A 20,691-nucleotide genomic window follows, 5' to 3' on the forward strand; every position below is an offset into this window, starting at 1 on the left:
AAATATTTCGCGATATCTCCGATAAGTTTATAAGCTTTATTTGTTATACCTCAATATTGCTACTCGATTGTTTATCATGTGCTTCCTATTGCCTTCCTCAAGAAGTGTCCCAGCTGCCCCCTTTTTGGCTGCGGGCAGCCGTGGGATTAGTACACAAGGCACACTGAGCTTATCTCGTATATTATCTGCAAGGCCAAAGTGAGATGGCTGTATTTGCCTCAGCGATATAATTAATATTCGTCGGAAGTAAACAGCACTTGCGCACGACGACGCGCAGTCTGCCCTTCTCACACATGTGCAACATTAACGAAGAAAAAGAAAACTCATAAAATGGATGCAGGCGCGAATCATGCTGGTTGGGATATAACTGATGTTCCCGCCTACCCCGCAGTGCTGGCTAAAATCACTAAACCACACTCACGTTCGCAAGTGTCGAGCCGTCTGTACGCGGACAGCTGCGACTGCTTTGTTCAGCTGAGTAACTGTGGATGGCTCTGAAGCGTAGACGTGAGCGTCCAAACAGCTGGACAGAAAACGACCAAAGGGGCAAACCCCTCTTCCCTCAGTACCCGCGCTCTTTTTGGTCGCGTTGAGTCGAAAACCGTGATAGAAGACTCACAGACCCACGCGTCTGGCACACGACACTCTCTCCCCATACTTCATACCGGAAGCCGAGCTTCGGTACTGCCTCCCCGCGGAAAACCGACGACTAATCTCCCCTCTCGAAGAGAGTGGAGATTGCCTCAGTTCCCCCGGAACCGTCCGCAGATGTGCGCCTCGTATGTGGAAAGCAAACACGTGAAGCCGACAGACGGAAAAAAAGAGATAACGCAGGGTCAAACAAATCAATGAAGTGTAAAACGCTACGCCACGCCACACAGTCCCCCGCTTCATTCGTTCAACCACGCCCGCCCCCACAAACTCGCACACGAGCGCGCGCGTCCTGAACCCCCCGCCGTGGAACAGCCGTCCTCGCTTTATCAAGCGCGCGCGCGCTCCGGTCAAAAGTAGCGCGCCAAAAAGGATCATCACATACGGAGCTCTCAAAACACACCCTTCTCGGTGCACGTGGTGCGCCCTTATCCCCCCCACGGCACACCGTTTTTGCTCCCATCTCTTTGCTCCCCTTCCCACTGCGCGCTGCGCGCCGTAACGACACCAGCGCCACCGCCGCGAGCGCCGCCGGCACCGCCGGCGTGCGCTCGCAGTGGACGCCTGGGCTTCAGTGCTCCGCGATGAGGCGCGTACTCCAGCGGTAGCGGAGTGCGGAGCAGCTGTGCCGCCTTGGTATCGCGTCGTCTGCTCTTTGTATCGTGTGCCGCCAGAGTGTTTCTCTTTACGGCCTGCGACGCCTTTGGAAAAGGCCGCGTCTTCCGTTTCGTATACGTGGTTTTCGACGCCTGTCACATATTGCTGGATAACAGAGTGTGTGTGGGTTTTATTTACTGGTCGATGGTGATGGGAACAGGGGTTTCGTTGCGTGTTCACCGCCGAGTGACTCTGGTGTGAGCGATCACCCTCTTCGAACGCCCCTGGATTGCTTGGGGTGAATCTCTGGAAAAAAAGTGAAGCGGAGAAGAAGAAATAAGGCGCTATGGATAACGCGACATCCAATGGAAAGACTTCCACTGTCAAGGTGAGTAGTGTAAGAAAGATCTACTTAGACACAGCGCATGTGAACAAGTTTCGTTTTCTCGTATCAACGTGCGACTAAGTTACCTGGCAGGTAAAAAAATGCTTCAGCTTCTCGATAAAAATGACTGGGCGAAGACTGTTAGAGGCAGTTTTCATTTATCACAGCAACATGCTGCCGATTTTGGATTCAGTTTCAATATCGACTTCGTCTTTTCAACAGTATTGATTGGAAATCGACGAAGACTATTTTCCGGCATGAATATAACGCTGATGAGTGTCTACTTAGACACAGCGCATGTGAACAAGTTTCGTTTTCTCGTATCAACGTGCGACTAAGTTACCTGGCAGGTAAAAAAATGCTTCAGCTTCTCGATAAAAATGACTGGGCGAAGACTGTTAGAGGCAGTTTTCATTTATCACAGCAACATGCTGCCGATTTTGGATTCAGTTTCAATATCGACTTCGTCTTTTCAACAGTATTGATTGGAAATCGACGAAGACTATTTTCCGGCATGAATATAACGCTGATGAGTGTCTCCTTTTCCTTATTTTTCTTAAGTAAAACCGTATTGCATGCTACAAATGACGAAACTACATCAATATTATTTCTTTATTACGCTTTTTTTGTTAATCGATACTGACATCATGGCCTAGACATGAAGAAGCATTACATGACTCACAAGGCGTTATTCAGTCATTGTGCCGTTAGAAACGTGCGATAGATGACATTTATCTCACTGTCAGCTGTGCGCTGCTGCGGATTTGTTCTCGCGTTTCTTGAACGCAGAAAATTATGACGATGTCAAATATACCAACACTGAACGAACTAACCTGAACAGGTTATCGTATCGATTATTTTCGGACACAATAATAATCATATTGCATCTCTGATTAGAGCCGGTTCAGTGACACACTTCAATTTCGGAATGCATTCCCCTTCGACTGTCACGGAAACATTTCTCTTTCGGAAGCGGTCGTGAACTTTTTTCTTGGAAGACGGGATGACGCGCACACCGCAGCGGTGTATTCAGATATATATATATATATATATATATATATATATATATATATATATATATATATATATATATATATATATATATATATATATATATATATATATATATATATATATATATAATATATATATATATATATATATTATATATATATATATATATATATATATATATATATATATATATTAGGCGCATGTTCTCGCACTTCATTGTTAGCCCATTTTTTCACTTCTTTTAGTTATCATTGCGGAGAGATATCTGTGGAATGAATCATAATGCTACATACTTTTAAGTATTCTAGCTCTTTTTCGCCTCGAATTAAAGAGGCAAACGCTTGAGAGAAGTTCTTCAGTGTCATTTGTGTCACGCCATCGAAATGCTAGTCTAATCGTTGACGTTCCATTAAATGCCGGGACAATAAGAGACTCTACCGAATCGTTGTACTGCAGAGCCACTCCGTCATTGCTGTAATTTTCATATCGGCATGCTATCTAAGGCCAAGTTTAGATGCAAATGCACCTTTGTTATCCCTGTTTTCTCGGTCATCTTGCTTTCTCATATTAGTGACCAGGGCGTGGTCTGCAACTGAAACTTCCGTTAGACTAGGCCCAGGCACATCTGGCTCGAACAATGGTAGTATAGGACTCAGGCACGTCAAACAGCCGGATAGACAGTGGAATTTTCTCCAACGTAGTACTGTCTGTCACGTTCTTAATAAGCCGTGGGATGAACAATTACTGGGTAATTAACTAAGATTTACCATTGACTGTGTTGCCAATGGCTAAGCCATGCACATCACGTAGTTGCAGAGTTGAAGCGCTGATCAATTTTTAAGGCTTATCCAATTAGAGTAGTAACATTACGATATTTCGTCTGAAAGATATGCTATCCATAAGCTACTTTGCCGTTGCTTGCATTGTTTTGTAAAAAGCACATCTCATTCACGATGGATATTTGTGAACGCAAGCTCGCTTGCTAAAATCGTAGTTTATTTTGTAGCAGGCACGAACATGCTTTGAGTGCTTCGTGACGTAAGTTACTCGTGTGCAATTTTAGAGCGCCGCTCTTAGGCGCATGTTCTTGCGTTGAGCGGCGTCGCCGTTGGCGTTGGCGTTGTTGGCGTAACCGATAGAGCGAACGAGGACGAAAGAGAGCAAGCGCGGAGTCTGTCGATATCACGAGCCACTGAACTCTAACCTCCCTTTTTTTCCTCCGTCACGTGCGCTGGCCCCTCGGTCGGAGCTCGTGCGCATACAGGGCGAGAACGAAGCACTGCGGCTGGCTTCGCTTGTCGTAACGGGGCTGTCGGCGTTTCGCTTGGTTCGCGACGCCTGCAGTGCACAGAGTGGTGTGCGTAGCACTCGAGCGCTGGCAGTTTCTGTGGCAATATGTAACGAATGTTACAGTGCTACAACTGCGGATAGCCAAAACTTCAAACACGGTTGGCGTTGCCCCAACACGTAGCTGCGCTCGGAATTCGCATTAGGCAGTATAGGAATCGTTGGGGGATTTTTCGCTTTGATTGTAACCGAGTATACATTAAGTGCTCGCGCAATAAAACCATTTGAATTTAGAAATGTTGCTCTTTGTGACGAGCGAGCATATCCCGTTAATCACCTCAAGATGTTCGCAAGTCATGTGAGCTATAGCTTTAGAAAAGTTACGAACCTGGTGCTGCTGGAATAAAGGAAGTGTCACTTGGAGCAGCACGCTAATTTGCTCTACAGCAGTCCATACGCGATGCTAACCTCCCATACTGCACTAAATTTTTTAATGTAAACATGCTCAGTTGTCGACAGGAATAGACGGTTTCGCTGTTTACGAACACAGACCCTGGACGGCTTCCGGTTTCGTGCACTGACGTAGCATTGGCGGGGAACAAAGTCTTGGCAGGTAGCCCGCAGATTTTCAACACTTCTCACCCTGTACCTAACCAAATATTTCAGTTAAAGGTGCTTTTAATCTATACCCAACGTCTATAAGAGTTAGTCCTTAACTTATGCGCCTTCCTTTTATCTGAAGGCGGAAAAAGGGTGTTTTCTTACTCTGACATAACTTAAAAACACGCCTTCCGCTTCGGTGTTGAAGTGAAGAACCGAAAGTTTCCTGGGGTACAACACGTGCTGCTACTATCGCAGTCTGGAAACCACCTAAAGTGCCTCAAAAGTTCCTTATTATCATTTCAGAGTTTGGTTTGAAACGTTTAGTCGCTAACGCCACCTTACGTGATATCAATGGCGTGTATAAAAAAGTTAGCATTTATAGCTGGTGACATTATTTAGAGAGGAGAGCTCTAAAAAAGCTTCTAACGTCAAAAAGAACACTGAGGATTTTTTAGTAAACCCCAGTCTCTGGAATAAGGTTTATTTTATTGTGTAGAGACTTTCTTTTTGCTTTAGTGACCTTTATACTAAATGTTGCCATGTCCAAAAAAACTTCGTGAAATGACGTCTCATTTAAGAAAGGACCACCTGCTGTACACGTATATTTCTTTTTATTATTACATTTGTTCGACAGATTGGAGCTTTTGACTATTAATTGGGCTAATATTAGAGAGAAGACTATGTGCAAACGCTATAATCACCCAAGCTGCACGCCATGTGTTTTCCTTATATCCTTCGTGTCCACATTTATGCACTCTCCAGCTATCTCCTCATGCAGATCTCCAGCTTTTCATTAAAACATTTCTATCTCTCTTCACATAATTCGTCATCTATATCCACAGCACAGATACATGTTTTAAAAGGTAAATTATGCCAGCACGCCAGCCTGAAGACGTCATAAACATTTTTTTTTTTGTAAACAGTCTTCCTGACATCACCAGTTTCCATCTTGTAGGCGCCAGTGAGGGCACATACAGAGTGGACAGCATATCGCCTATCTTTTGTGCTCATACCATGATTATGAGGTTTGCTAGGTGGCAGTTTAGGGCAATCTACTTGTTGTGACTGGACACGACTGTATAGAAAGAAAGAAAGAAAGAAAGAAAGAAAGAAAGAAAGAAAGAAAGAAAGAAAGAAAGAAAGAAAGAAAGAGAAACGACTCAAATAAAACAGGAAGCTTGGAAGACTAAATGAGGCCCTCAGCCTCCTTTCGCAAGCAAGGAAGACCGGCAGCACTTTACGTCGTGTGCGAGACGGAATGCCGGCAAACGGCTGGCGAGCACGTGCCTGAGATGTAAACAGAGATGATCGCAGGCCGGACTTGGAAATAGGGGACGGAGGTATATTATGCCGCTAATACACCGGCAGGTATGTCGCAACAAGCAGCTCCCTTCAACTGTAGGTTCTGTGGTTATAGGTTCCGATTCCTGCTGACGACTCTATCTCTCTTATGTTGGTGTGGGTTGGATGAAAACAAACTGTGGACGTTGGGATCAGTTTCACTCTAGCCACCACACTTTTTTTAAAGGTACTCAGACAGAACCCTGACAAAAATTTCCACAAAATTTATTTTCCGTTTTTGTTGAGTCTATCTTCAACAAGCATTGTGTTGAGGTGCAATTGAGTCCCATCTTTGTATGGGAGGATCATCTGCGACATGGATCGGTTAAGAGGTAACCCTGTCGAAAGATCTCTTATGACACATATGACACGCACCCAGTAATATCGTATGATCATACGAGACCACACATGATTCATATGTATTCTAGTATTGGTAGGTTATATTATTCCTATAATTCATTATTCGTATTCATATGTATTTGTACGAGGTTATTGCATGCGTTTCATATGAAACTTTCGATAGGGAGCGAGAATTAACCCAAGGTGAATTGGGGAGACCTTTGTTTAATTCATAAATTTGCTCTTTCTATACCGACTAAGCGGAAATGGTAGCTCTGCACTACCCTTATTTCTGAATGAAATATACGTGATGCGTGAAGATGGCAAAGTTTGATCACCGATGAGGCAGGTTGACTAAAATTGACTGCACGTAATGGTCAGTCCAACTTTACTAAGAGGCAAAGAGTCTTAAGAAATCACGGTTCAGTGCCACATGAACATCTCACTAAACGACGAAGTAACAAGTTACAAAAGAACCATGTATCAAGCGGTCGACACGTCACGAATCAATGCAATACGCAAAGAAAAAAAAAGCAGAGGTGTCCGAATTACACTGCGCATGCATGCCATTCTGTATTAAGTTTAACACATTGAGACCTTGATGAATTATATGCATTCTGCGTACTACTTGGGGCCTCAATATTGTTACAGAAGCAACCATAAATTTAGAAATATAAACATATCATGGTTTCGCCTCGTTAACTTGGCACAGAAACGGGTCTCAGAAGTCAGCAAATTTTATGCGATAGGACATGCATTAAGTTATTTATTACGGCATGACGTTCATGTTCGTTCAATAGATAGCTTGCACGTGATGTCATGCACTCAGTTTTTGAACGTACTGGCACTCCGCGATGGCGGTTTCAATGACAAACAAGTTGCTGGTAAAGGGACACTAAAGAGAAAAACGATTTTTCTCGCATTAGTAAAGTAGTCTTCAACGATACCAAAAACACCATGCTTGCTGTGAGAAGACGCTTAATAAGCGAGAAAACGCGCAAAAAGAAAATACAGGTGGCCACGCCACCTTGGAATTCCCGCACCATTTGCCGTGACGTCACATATTTTTGACGGCGCCTGCTTAGGCCTACGTAGTTCCTAATCAGTTAAATCGAAGTACATTGTCCTCTGAGGGGGCCAGAGACTTGACATGACGAGTTTGTGGCAATTTCGTCGAGCCAGTGGCGCCAAAATACGTTAAATGCTCTTTGAAGTCTTTTACGTCACGAATTACACAGTTCGGCGCGAAATTTAAAACTGAAACTTTGAACTTGGTTTTCTCCTCTAATAATAAACCTATGGTGGTGAAATAAACTACACAAGAGTTCTCCGACCACACTTTATCAATCTAAACCAATTCATTGTTTCTCTTTAGTGTACCTTTAACATCCTTCGATGTGATAACGACGTGACAGGAATGCCTCTGTGCGTGAATAACGACATAACGTGCATGTGATGTTTTGGTAACGTTAGTGTGACATTGCAACAGTCGACACCCCCCCCCCCCCTCCCCAATCCCCCCACATGCTGGTGCTGCAACACGGCGGTTTCAGTGACGTCAGTGCGAGCCATCTGTACTCGCGTGCTGGGAACCGTCAAGGAGTAACGTCACCGCGACGGCGTGCGAACGTCACGAGTCTTTCGTTTCCACGTACGCGTGCATTTAGTCACGCCATACTTATAGCGTGTTCTTTGTTTGGCCTCTGTACACTGCGCGTACTGTCAAAATGCCGGAAGTTGTGTGACGCGTGCGTGCGGTACGAGCCGTACTAAAGCAAGTTCCCAAGTTTAGTGAGCTAAGTTATTCTGGAACGTAAGAGCGGATCATCGACGTGACATTGTCAAGCCGCTATTTTTGAGCCGTAGGACGTTTCACGTTTTCTCGGAACACACAAAGCTGGCTCTCGAGCGTCATGTTGGCAACGTCTCTCCTTGACAAACCGATCGATAGGATTTCACCCTGGTGACGTCACGAACGGAAGCCGAGGGAGGGAGGGGGAAAGACCAGAGAGGGAAATGCTAGAGAGGGTTTCCCCGCTTTCAATTTCGAAGGTAAATAAATGACAGCGCTGCTAAGCTCGAGGGCGTGGGTTCGATCAACGGCCGCAGAGGCGGCATTTCGATGGATTTGAAAGACAAGATTGTTCTTTTTTTTTTAAATACGTTGCCTTCATTGGCCTTTCCGACCTATCATCCGTAATATGGTACGATATCGGCGATAATTTGAGCTACCGTTTTCACTTGCATACAGCAAGCACTGGTAAATTTTGACCTACTTATGGTTAACGGTCGCTAGCGCTAGCTAAATCACGGCTAGTTTTGGCTAAAGCTGGCTAAAGCTCGCCTTATGTTGGCATTTGTTGGGTAATATCGACTATCGTAGATTACCCACTGTGATAACGGGAGCACCGTATCCACTATAGGTCAACTCAATGATTTAATTGTCTTCGAATTCTTTTAAATTTATAGCCTGTCATGTTGACTAATACGTTCATTTTTACCGTAGAATGTTACTGTAATTGGCATACTTGCTCATTTAAACTACGTTCAGAATATCGGGAGAGTGTTTAGGGCCTTTCAAAGGAGAACTGGAATGACATTTTCAACTTGTTTTTTTTTTTTTTTTCATGACAGATCGTCGCCTAAGTGTCTAAGCACCGAGAGAAGAGAAAACCGAAGTGCCGTAAATAATTTACGACGATACTTGTGTCTAGGAACTACTTTCAATACCAGTACTGACGACGAGGAATCAAATGCCAGACGACGTCAGGTTCTGCGGGATCGCTCGGTGTCCGTGATCGCGGCAGATGGCTGCTTACATGAACGCTGTCAGAACGCATGCAGCTGTTTTGGTCGATCTTCAAAGAACATCATTGCGCATAGTACTATTGTTACACGACGTCAGTAAGTTTCTCTCTCAAGGTTATGACGTCACCTTCACACGTAACTGTCGATGACGCCAGGTCTGACGTACTAAAACCACCATTAATATCGAAATAAGATATCTAGTAGGTGTTTTCAAACGTTAATAGTTTTTTAAGTCACATTCTTTTGTTCCCGCAGCCTTATATGGTAGAGGCATATTCACGTGGTTCTCCAATATGGGAGGTGTGAAGTTTCACCACTACCTCTCCACCTCCCTACTGTGCGCATACCTACAGGCAGAATTTCAACAAGGTCGTAATTATAGAAGTATTCCTTTAATGTAGGCTAAAGATGCCAAAATCACAATGAAACAAAGAAACAACACGAAGTAGGAAAGCTTAATAACTTAGGTTGTTTGATATCGCGAACTGGATGCAGTGCATTCACTACAGCGTGCGGGATTGCACCACAAGTTAGAGGCGTTCGCATAAGCCCGTCGTTCTCAAAAAACACAAGAGTGCTTTCACTGCCTTGTTGGCCGCCGAGAGATGTGGTCGGTGCTGTAGTAGCACCTGCACGGAAATTGGCCTATCATCCAGTCGCCACAGTGCGTTGGACAGTACTTGTCGCTCCGAGGAAAAACGAGGGCAGTGGCACAGCAGGTGTTCGATGTCTTCTTCGGTGCCGCAAACATCACACGCCGCGCTGTCCGTCATTCCGATCTCTCTCTCTCTCTCTTATTTTTTTTTCTCTTTCCTCCCTTCTATTTCTCGTCTTTCTATTCCCCTTCACCGACCCCCCAGTGTAGGGTAGCCAACCGGAAGTGTTTCTGGTTAACCTCCCTGCCTTCTCCTTTTTCTGTTTCCCTCCATCGCGAACTGGAGCTAGCAGAAAACCACGTGAGCACGGACAAGCATGCATCTCTACTGACGGAGCTCAATTAAGCAGCCCCAAACCGGTTGATAGGCATACTTGCAACCTGAAAAGAGCCCTATATGCGATCCGTACCGTGATCTTATGTGATAACATGCATGGGCTATACGGGAACATAGAGGCTTTCTACGCGTATCCTAAAGCGTAATCTGTGATTATGGGTGAATAGTGTGAGACATGTGTCAGATTAGACTAGGGTGAAAGAAAGAACAAGATAGATGGACGGCCAGAAAAGGGACACATGAATGTAAGATATGGCTTGCGTTCAGAGTTCAAGTCGCTACAGGTAGGGCGGAAGTGTAGGCAGGATATTATTTCAATGAAGGGTTTCCCTTCCCTGAAATGTTTGTTCGTATTTGTGTTTGTATGTGTGGGTGTATAATACCATACAAACTAAACATTTTTGGGGAGGGGGGGTTGAACATATCGAACCCCCCCCCCCCCCGCTCGTCCACGCTGAAACACACAAAGCCTTCCAAACCTAAGAACAAACGAAACTCAGTCACAACCAAAGAAATGCGCTCCGCAAAAAGGCAACGTGCTTTCGGAGTTTCTTAGAAGCCCACATGATACATTAAGCAGCTCATACGTCACAGATTAGATACGACGTGTGCAGTACTTGTTCCAGGAATCGCCGCGGGACGGTAGATGAAGAGAGACGAGCGTTTTTTTTTTTTACTTCATGTGGAATGATCTCATGTAGAAGCAAAAGTCTGCTTTCTACGTACATAGCTCGGGTGTCAGTCACGACTACATCGGCTGCCGCCACCGCATCGTGTGACGCCTTTACACATTTGCACGCTCTCGAGTATCACGCCTTTATACTGACGTGACTTGCAGATTTTTGTTGCTCTAGTCAAGAGAGATTGACAGGGGTTGGGGAAGAAGCATTGCGTGACTATAGCAGCTGCGATATATATATATATATATATATATATATATATATATATATATATATATATATATATATATATATATATATGCCACACCATGACCGCCTGTTTTCTGGGAAACGCGAGCAAAACTTCGAGGAAGTATTGGCGCGGAACATGCCACGTTTGTTTCGGAAACCTGAGGCACGACGCGCCGGGCGTGCGGCAGCTGCGGCGGAAGATTTAAATGTCTCGTGTGGTCCGAGAGGGAAGGAGAGACGCAACGTTATTTGAACAAGGTATTCGGCCAGGTACGTCCCAGGGTCCCACACGACCCTATTGCTGTATACAACGGTCGTGAGTTTATGGAGTTCTATGACGTGGGCGGCTCGGTCTGTGGCGATTTTCTGCTTGACCGTAAAACCTTAACTATTATTCAGTTCAGTTCGGTTTATTAATAATTCAGGTTACAATGATTGCTATAAACAAATATGCATACGAGGGCCCCAGAGTGAATGACTGCAAACGGAACGGGACTTTATTGTGATTTGGAGCTTCAGATATCTATCTATCTATCTATCTATCTATCTATCTATCTATCTATCTATCTATCTATCTATCTATCTATCTATCTATCTATCTATCTATCTATCTATCTATCTATCTATCTATCTATCTATCTATCTATCTATCTATCTATCTATCTATCTATCTATCTATCTATCTATCTATCTATCTATCTATCTATCTATCTATCTATCTATCTATCTATCTATCTATCTATCTATCTATCTATCTATCTATCTATCTATCTATCTATCTATCTATCTATCTATCTATCTATTCACACAAAGTCAGAACGAGCAGCAAAATGTACTCCATGCTTTGTGTACAAGCACGCAGAAAAAGAAGACGTTTTGCATCATTATTTACATGACAGAGCTCCTTCGTTTGAACCACAACTAATTACGATCAACAATCACACCTTCGTCGGCCTCTTCTTCAGTGACCCGAAAGCAGGCCGTCGCAGCTCTCGGACGCAGCTACATTATCGCGAAACATATCGCATTCTGCCGCACCCTAAAAGCCGCCTCACTGATAGTCGAAAGCGAAACCACGCGATAGCATTAGGCATACGCGACCGCGGAAGATAACAAGCCGCGCGAATTCCAACACCACTAGGCGCGAGCGAGTACGCTTCCTTCCTTTTTCCTTATCTGAATATCCTTTTACTTTCTGATTGCTTCGGTTGGCAACATCATCGCTCAGTCGTCCGTAATCACCGCCACTCTAGCCCGCGTATAACGTAGTACATTCGTCCATCTGTGCACCATTCATTCGGCATAAGCGAACCCTGGGACTTGTTGTATAAGTCGGTTTTTCCCACCTCGTACGCACGTCTTCCAACCGACTTACAGATGCCCCCTTGACTCGCGCATACCCGAACTACCTGCATCTATCTATACGTAAACCGGCTCGTATATTACACGAGGCCATTACGCAACGGAAAAGCGAGTTCGTCCCCGACGATTCAGCTTAACGGTAACTGGAGAAATGAACGTAGCCGGGGCAAGAAGTCTGTCTCGCGCCTCCCATTCTGCGAGCGTTAGAAGATGAAGAAAGAAAGAAAGAAAGAAAGAAAGAAAGAAAGAAAGAAAGAAAGAAAGAAAGAAAGAAAGAAAGAAAGAAAGAAAGAAAAAAGAATAAAAGAAGGAAAATGTAATCATAAAACAAACAAGAGAACGCGTTGACTCAAATATTTGCGGGTCAGCCCCTTTGTCAGCTGGCGCGCCGGAGTCGGGCGTTGTGGACGAAAGTGCTAGCACGCGTTCTTGCGGAGACGCGGCCTCTCGCCTTCAGGGTCAAAGGTGTCAGTAGAGATGAGAGTGAGGGGGATGGAGGGAGAGGAGGTAAGAATGAAGGATTCATATTGGAAGCTCGCTGGATGCCCAGCATTCCGGATGGTAAACGCAGTGTGAGAGTACGATCATTAGAAAGAGTACATGACAGGTCGGGAGGTGTATACGTTCGGGCCTTTCCAGGTCAGGAGTTGTCGAGCCTCGTGGAAGACGAGAAAGTGCGAGAGAGAAGCGTAATACGAGGTAGACGCGGAAGAAAAAAATAAGGCGACCGACGCAAAGAAGAAAATGAAGCGAGAGGTGAAGAGAAAGACTTGGAAGGACGGCGACATTCCCGTGAGTCCCTCTGGAAAAAAAAAAGAAAAGAAAAAGTGGGGCACCGGGAGAGCCATAGGAAGCAAGATTTAAAGAAAGAGCAAGAAGCGAAAACGGCTGGTCCCATAGATCTCGTTAACACCTTACTTATGACATTTCAGAACTTGGGCTGAATGTCATGGAACGGAATCGGCTACACCCTGTGCGAGAATATACGTATAATTTGTGAATGTGTTTCGTCAAATGTTCTTCGGTCCATGTGCTTTCTGCAAGCAGGCTTAACCTGACAATTGGGGTCGCCAATTTCAACCCCTGTTCATCTCCTTCACTGTTCATGGATCGTGTACCAAATGTCTATAAGTTCGGTGCTGCAAAGATCGTAGATGTGCGCCTCGTACTGAAAAGGTGTGGGGGTGGGGTTGGCATGGTCGCACCTAAAGTACACAGGACGTTGTGCCAGTTCCGTCTTGTAGGCTTGGCGATGCGCTTACGGGCGGGAGACGTTACAAAGTACACAGGACACAGTGTTAACAGGACGAGCGCAAACCTCAACTGGTTTTATTATTCATGCGTAGACATATAAATATAAGTTCACAAAAACACGTGGACAGAGATAGTACATTTGACTCCGCCTATGTGACGTCCATCACGAACTCGATTTCCGCAGGAGATAGTTTTATCGACCGCCGTCTTGTACCTTTAGCATTTCACAAGGTAAGCTGAAACCCCGCCACGGTGGTCTATAGTGGTTATGGCGCTCGACTGCTGACCCGAAGGTCGCGGGATCGAGTTCCGGCCGCGGCGGCTGCATTTTCGGTGGAGGCGAAAACCCCAGTGTACTTAGACTTAGGTGCACGTAAAGAACCCCAGGTGGTCGAAATTTCCGGATCCCTCCACTACGGCGTCTCTCATAAACAGGATCCTGGTTTTGGGACGTCAAATCCCAGCTACTATATCACCGGTAAGCTGCTATAAGCTCACTGCTACAGCCATATTGGGGGCGGTGTTGTCCGATCTGAACAGCCTAGTCTTATCTGGACAGTCTGACAAATAATTGTATTTCCTGCGCATACCGTAAATGATTCTCCTTACTTGAGGACACTGGGGCGCTCTGTTTTGTGACATTTGTCTTTTTGTTGTTTCGTTGCGATTCACGGGATTGGGACGTTGTAGCAAAGCTTTAGTTTCCAGAAAGGCTGCCATACATACCTATGTAAACATCAGTAGCGTAGCCAGAAACTTTTTTTCGGAGGGGGGGGGGGGTGTTCAACCATACATTATGCATGTTTGTGCTGGCGTTTGCATGTGTGCCTGTACCTATACACAACTGAACAATATGGGGGAAAGGCACCCCCACCCTCCCCCATAGTTTGGATACGCCAGTGGTAAACATCTAGGCGTGAAGGAGACAAAGGCAATTAGGAACACTGTAGACAGGAATGGTGCCCGTACTGTCTAATGTTTGTTGTCGTTGTCGTCTTGGTGCCTGGATGTTTCGGTAAGGTGACGTTGTCACCTGAAGGTATTGTTTTGCGGCTCGCTCGATCAATGAACTAAACGTCGACGCTGTCAGCATTCGCCTGTGTGTATAGCGTGTATTCACATGTCACGCGTGATCCCTGGGCAAAACTACCTAGAGCCCGCTAAGTGCCTTTGGTGGTTGTGAGCTTGCTTGGGTTTTTCCGGCCCGTTCACTTCAGAGGAAGAAATTAGCATACGTTGCCAAACGAACGGGATGCGACCAACACCCCTTGGTCGTCACTTTCCATCACTGCTTGACACGCAATGAGAAGAAACAGAGCGTTGTACGGCTGCGTATCTGAAGACGGAACTTGCGCGAGCCCGCCCAAAAATAACCGCGCCGATCCCATCCCGCCGATTCACCTCGGCGAGTCGGCATACATTTGGATACGCACAACGGGTGGCGGCCGCAGGAAACTGACACGCACTTGGTTTCCTTACTTCACGCGTTTCTTTCGGGGAGAAGTCTTAAGCGTTCGGCGACACGATTAAGATGTAGCCTTACGCAAGTGCAATTAAAACGTTGACTTATACTATGGGCTATTCGGCAACCTGAGAGACACTGCATTTCCTAAGGTATTCGTGGCTTTCTAACGGTTGCTAACACGAGCGAGATTGCGGTATACACATACTCTGTTATCTTATGCACCCGGATATTCAGCACGGCCTCGAGTTGCAAACGAGACGTCGCCCCGGGAAAGGCTAACCTACTTGGTGCCTGCCTCATCCGTTAAATGCATGCCTCAGCAGGTTTCCGTATGAACGGAGCCCTTAACGTGACTCAGCAAGTTGGTTTCCAAATCTTGTTTCCAAATTCGAAATCTTATATAAGTCTGGAAATTCAAGCCCAAGAAACCGAAGACAGTTGTTCGGAAAATCGTTGTTACGAAACTCTTGACGTTTCACTTTCTTACAGAGGCCGAAACCTCTGATGTGCAGTAACGCACTCTTGGTCAGCGACATTTGAAATGATTGTCGAAAAATCTCGTATGACACGCATGTTGTCGCAACTTATATTGTGTCACCATGTGAGAACACACATGAACTCACATACAGTCATCTAACTAGTTGGACCTTTGAAGTCTATGTGAATTTTACGCTTGCACTTTACGAGGTTTATGAAGAATTACTGTTACTTATGCTCTTACATCCTGTGATGTATTGAAATTTTACGATTATGGCACTTTGGATTGGAGTACACAATCACCGTAGCTCTGTAGGCATAGTTGCTGACTGGGAGCCAGTTTTTTTTTTTTTTTCAGGAGCAACTTCCTTAAGCTACTGAACATCCTAGCACGCAGTAGCACGCCCACCACGATGGTATTGAAATTCGGTGTGCCCTAGAAGATAGTAAAGTAATGATTGCACTCCGATCCATATTCGTTTGCCCATACAACAAACGCTCGAAGGCCAGCCCACACAGTACAAGCTGCTAACTCCTGCATTTGATTCACAGATAAGCGAGCATACCACCTCAAGCCACATGCATAACTACTTGCTCCTCCATCTCCTCTTACTCGAGTTAGCAAACCAGCCGGGAACGCCTGAGCATGGCCGATTCAAAACTCTGAATCATCAGAAACAAGTCTCTACATCCTGGCAACATCTCATGCATATCGCAGCTCATTTCGGATGTAAAATGCCTTCATTTCCATTGTCATAAAAAGACCTTCCTAGTGTGTCTCTCTCACGGAGTACTCTGGATGGAAAAACGCCGCACACCACCACCCCTCCCCAAGAGCCTCCTCTCCAAGGCATGCATAATGCTGATCCATCGGTTTCCAACCCTTTCGTTCGTTCGGAAGGGGTGGACAGGAGTGCGCTATGGCTACCTTTGTTTCTGCATGTTAAGCCGAGGCTGCTAGCGAGAAACGTCAGCGTGTGCAGCCGCGCTCGCAGAACAATGGTTCCGTTTCCTTCTCGGCCAAGAAATGCTCGGTTTGTTGCTGCTTTAGAGGCGGGCTGCGACGGGTCTTCTCTGCTCTGCCCTAGCTGGTCTATCTCTCTCTCTCTCTCTCTGCACTGTATGAGGAGAAGGACTCGTACGCGTTACGTTGCCGAGTCGCGGAGAACAATTTGGAGCTTGCCAAATTACACAGCCCTCGAGTGTACGCCCTGGAGCAGGTCTCGAGGTGCAACAAAGGGAATACCGTGTTTTCCCTTGTATGACAGCCACTATCTTATTTTGGGCTGAAGCCGAGTGGGGGAGGGGGGAGGGGTGCAGAGAGGAATCGTGGCATGGTCTCGGTGTTATAAAACTGATAATATAGTACTAATTGTTGGGGTTTTAATACCCAGAACCACGATATGATTATGAGAGACGCCGTAATGGGAGGTTCTTGGAAATTTCGACCACTTGGGGTTCTTTAACGCGCTCATAAATCTAAGCACACGGGCTTCCAGCGTTTTGCCCTCGTCAAAATGCGGCCGCCGAGGCAATGATTCGATCCCGTTACTTTCGGGTCAGGTGCCATTAAATCACAAACTGACAATCCCTTTAGCTAATGCTAAGCGGAGCATAGGCTTTTGCCTGCGCTTTAACATTTCGTTCATTGTTAATTCGCATTTAAACCACCTTTAATTCACTTTACATCACTTTAACATTTCATTCGCTGTTGATTCACACTTCTTTCTCCTTTCATTCACTTTAAATCACATGGGATTCACTGTTAATTGACCTTTGATGTCCTTTAGTTCACCTTCATGCCCATTTTACTCACTTTAGTGAAGGTAATCTTGTGCTTTCTGAGGACGACGGGCTTATGCGAACGCCTCTGACTTCTGGTGCAGTCCGACAGGCTACGGTGAAATCCTCGTTCCTTTATTTCTCCCCCCCCCCCCCCCTCTCTCATTTCCCTCATCAAACGCGTAGTGGGTACTTCGCTACTTCGCGAAACGATGATAAATGAAGACACACCGAATGGTTTTCGCCTTCGAGTCGTCTTAAGCATCAGAGACGCTGTGTGTTTTTTGCTTCAACACTCCAACTTCACAATCGGGGAGGGCGGGTTTTACACCAGCAAGTACGATACACAAGCCCGCCGACTGCGTGTTGTTGATGCAACTGGTGAAGGGGGGGGGGGGGGGGGAGTTGGATAGTTGTTCTCTTGAAATGGACACCCCGTTCTGTCGGCAGGTTGTGAGGACGCTGGCTCTAGGTCTTGTACAATACTGCGGTGTCCGTGTCTAGGTCAACGCTGCTAGTGGTGGTGGGCGGTGGTGGTCAAGTGAACTTGCAGGCCAACGCCGCTGGGACACCGCTACCATTTCTCGCTCTTCCACATGGTCTCTTGTGGTCGTTCTGAGTCATTTCGGAGCGACGCAAAAGTGCGCGCCGTGTCATGATGGAAAACGTGAAGTTTCCCAACCTTTTATTTTGCTTTTTTCGTGTCCCTACTGTTTCACACGTAACATGGAATGTGAATCGACAAGTAAGACACTGGTACCGCCTACGACACTGGGTCGAGAAAGTGCAGAACTGTGGCGTACGGTGCCCGAATGGAGCGTGGCTGTCCAAGGTCACGAGTGTTATGTAACGACCGTACGGTCGTTCATAGCCGATAATGTTCTTCGCGTGTTTCGTGTGCTACGGTTTTTTGTTCTGAGGCGAAAGAAAGAATGAAATGGAGTAGGTCAGCGTGGAATGGCGCGAAAGCGGTTGTGCCTGTCTCGTTCTTAAATGGACGATTGGTATCTACAGTCAGGAAACTTGCTTCGAGTCCGAAAGCTCGCGACTTCGAGAAATGAAGTGGATAACGGCAAAGCGCGGTCATCGACGTTTATATGACATTTTAATGCGACGTGAGAAACTATGAACACGAACTTGCATGTAGGACGATAGGAAATTTTCCTAAGCGGCAGTCGAAGGCAGGTTCGATGAAGAAGCCATACTATGAAAAAGGTGAGGTCATCTGATTGCTTCCTAAAGCAACAGAATTAAGGGCAATGTAACGAGCTGCAGTGGGTGGGTGCAAATAAAGTTTTACCACCTGAGGTTCCGTCAGAACTGGCTAAAACCTAAGTACGTGATACATAGCTCTTTTTATTTAGGTGGAACTGCCGTGAAAACGCAGCAGCTCTTCCAGGATGTCGAACTGATGACCTCGGAAATCAAATTATGCATCCATGTGCGAGTACTACTTGGCTACCATAAGAAAGTTTTGCGGATCATAGGGAGGCTCAATGAAAAACCCTGTCTGGAATGCAATCAACTTGGGAAGGTTGCCGAGATAGGCTTTAAGCTGAAGGCGACATTAGGTCATCTTTGAAGTTTATAATGATTCTGGTTCCCGAGCATTCGTTTCCAAAGGCGTGCGCAAGGTTCCCCATCAGGGGGGGGGGGGTGCGAAGGTTCATCACAGCGCTCCCCTCCCCATACTAAGTCAATGTATGGGGCAGATTTTGCACCCCCCTCTCTTAAGTGACTAAGGCGGCGCCCCCCCCCCCCCCCCCCCCGTGCGCTCGCCTATGCTTGTTTCGATATACAGAAACTCCTGTCTCTGTCTTGACTCTTGAGATTGTCTCCGTTGAACCTTAACAAAGGACACTCGCTCGCTCATCGTAATATCTGTCAAGACTTCAAGCTATAATTCCGCAATGAAATGTGGACAAAAGCAAGGCGAATATGTGTCGTAGGAATTCCCTGTCTTCGAAATGCTGCGCAGTTCTTATTTGAAGCCCACGCCTACAACCTGACCCGATAAAATGCTTTGTGTTGACGCGTTTTCTGCTTGGACGATGTTCTCGAGTTCAGCATGTTTTGCATTGACATAGTTTATGTGGATAGGGTGAAAAATTTACAGGATGCACGTTGCCGAAAAAAAGAACGAAACGTGAGCCTGCAGACTGAGCTGCAGTCATACGGAGTGTATAAGCACAACACTATCTAAATCTCATAGTATCTCTTAATGCGAGTATATAATCAATGCACTCTATAGTCGGGTGCGACTTAAGAGGTCCGGACAGGCTGCACCCAAATGACCGAAGCGAGGCAGCCGATCGCCTCCACGACTAAAGAAATAGTCCCGCTCATGCACTCGGCAATGTTCTCCTAAGGCGGGGTCACCAGCCGTCCGGCTCGTGACGTCAGAGTGTAGTGTGTTCCCATTGGTGCAGGCTTGTGTGTATCCGCCTTTGAGGAGAAAATACCGCGGACTTCTAAAGTTGTACTCGACTATAAGTTCTTAATTTATCAGTGCATCGCTCCTAAAGCTTAGGCTCCAAGCCCGTGCTCTAAAAGGCGTTCAGTCATTTATGATAGATATCGCATATCTTCAACTTTTGAGCTTCCTGCCTGTGCACTCACGACGGACTCGCCGTGGTAGCTCATCACGTAGGGTGTGGTGCTGCTGAGCTCGAGGGCGCGGGTTCGATTCCCAACCACGGCGGCAGCATTTAGATGGAGGCAGAATGCAAAGAACACCACTGCGCTTATATTTAGGTGCGCGTTAAAGAACTCCAGGTTGTCAAAATTAATCCGGTCACCCCCCCCTTCCCCCACTATGCCATGCATCACAATAATATCGTGGTTTTGGCACGTAAAACCCCAGTAATTATTATTAGTTGTACTTGTCGTGTTAGCTACAACGCTGTTTTGACACGAGGCAGAAGTCATGTTGCTGTATTCCCTTATCATGATGCTGTTAACGAGTCATGCCCATTGTTTTGTTATCATTACTTCCTATATATTTTCTTGCCGCAATAAACTGCGCCCAGTTGTTATTCAGCGCTCATGTTGTGCGCTCCTTCGCTTGTGTCCAGTCCCAGCGCTGTTATTTCCTTCGAAGTATCATGAAGTATAGATGACGGCGAAAAAAGAAAACAGAGCAGTATCTTCTGAACTATGTTGCAGTGTTTGTGATCCTTATTTTTGACCATCAGAGCACAAGGACAAAACATTTCACTCAAGCTTATCGAAAGGCCTTTGTGGGAAGGTCATCGTGAAGCCAGCGATGACAGATGTGTGCATGAAGTGGATGGCAAACAAAGCGTCGAACGTTGCTTGCGGCGCAGAAAACCACTTTTTTGTTTTTTTGCGGCGATAGTTTCGCGTACTTCGACAACAGCCATTTTTGTTTCCGTGCAGGTGGCAGTTTCATGTGGAGGTCGA

At 45.9% G+C, this 20,691-nt stretch overlaps 1 protein-coding gene across 1 annotated transcript in view; it reads left to right on the top strand.

Annotated features, from left to right (window-relative positions):
• The first annotated feature begins 1,302 nt into the window (after window positions 1-1,302).
• Window positions 1,303-20,691, top strand: part of LOC119401536 (disheveled-associated activator of morphogenesis 1-like) — a 147,632-nt gene continuing 128,243 nt past the window's right edge. The window contains 1 exon segment of the mRNA XM_037668427.2: window positions 1,303-1,636. Within this exon segment, the coding sequence (XP_037524355.1) occupies window positions 1,595-1,636 (42 nt within the window). The 5' untranslated portion in view covers window positions 1,303-1,594.

The sequence above is a fragment of the Rhipicephalus sanguineus genome, chromosome 8 (assembly GCF_013339695.2).
Source record: "Rhipicephalus sanguineus isolate Rsan-2018 chromosome 8, BIME_Rsan_1.4, whole genome shotgun sequence".
NCBI lineage: Eukaryota > Metazoa > Arthropoda > Arachnida > Ixodida > Ixodidae > Rhipicephalus > Rhipicephalus sanguineus.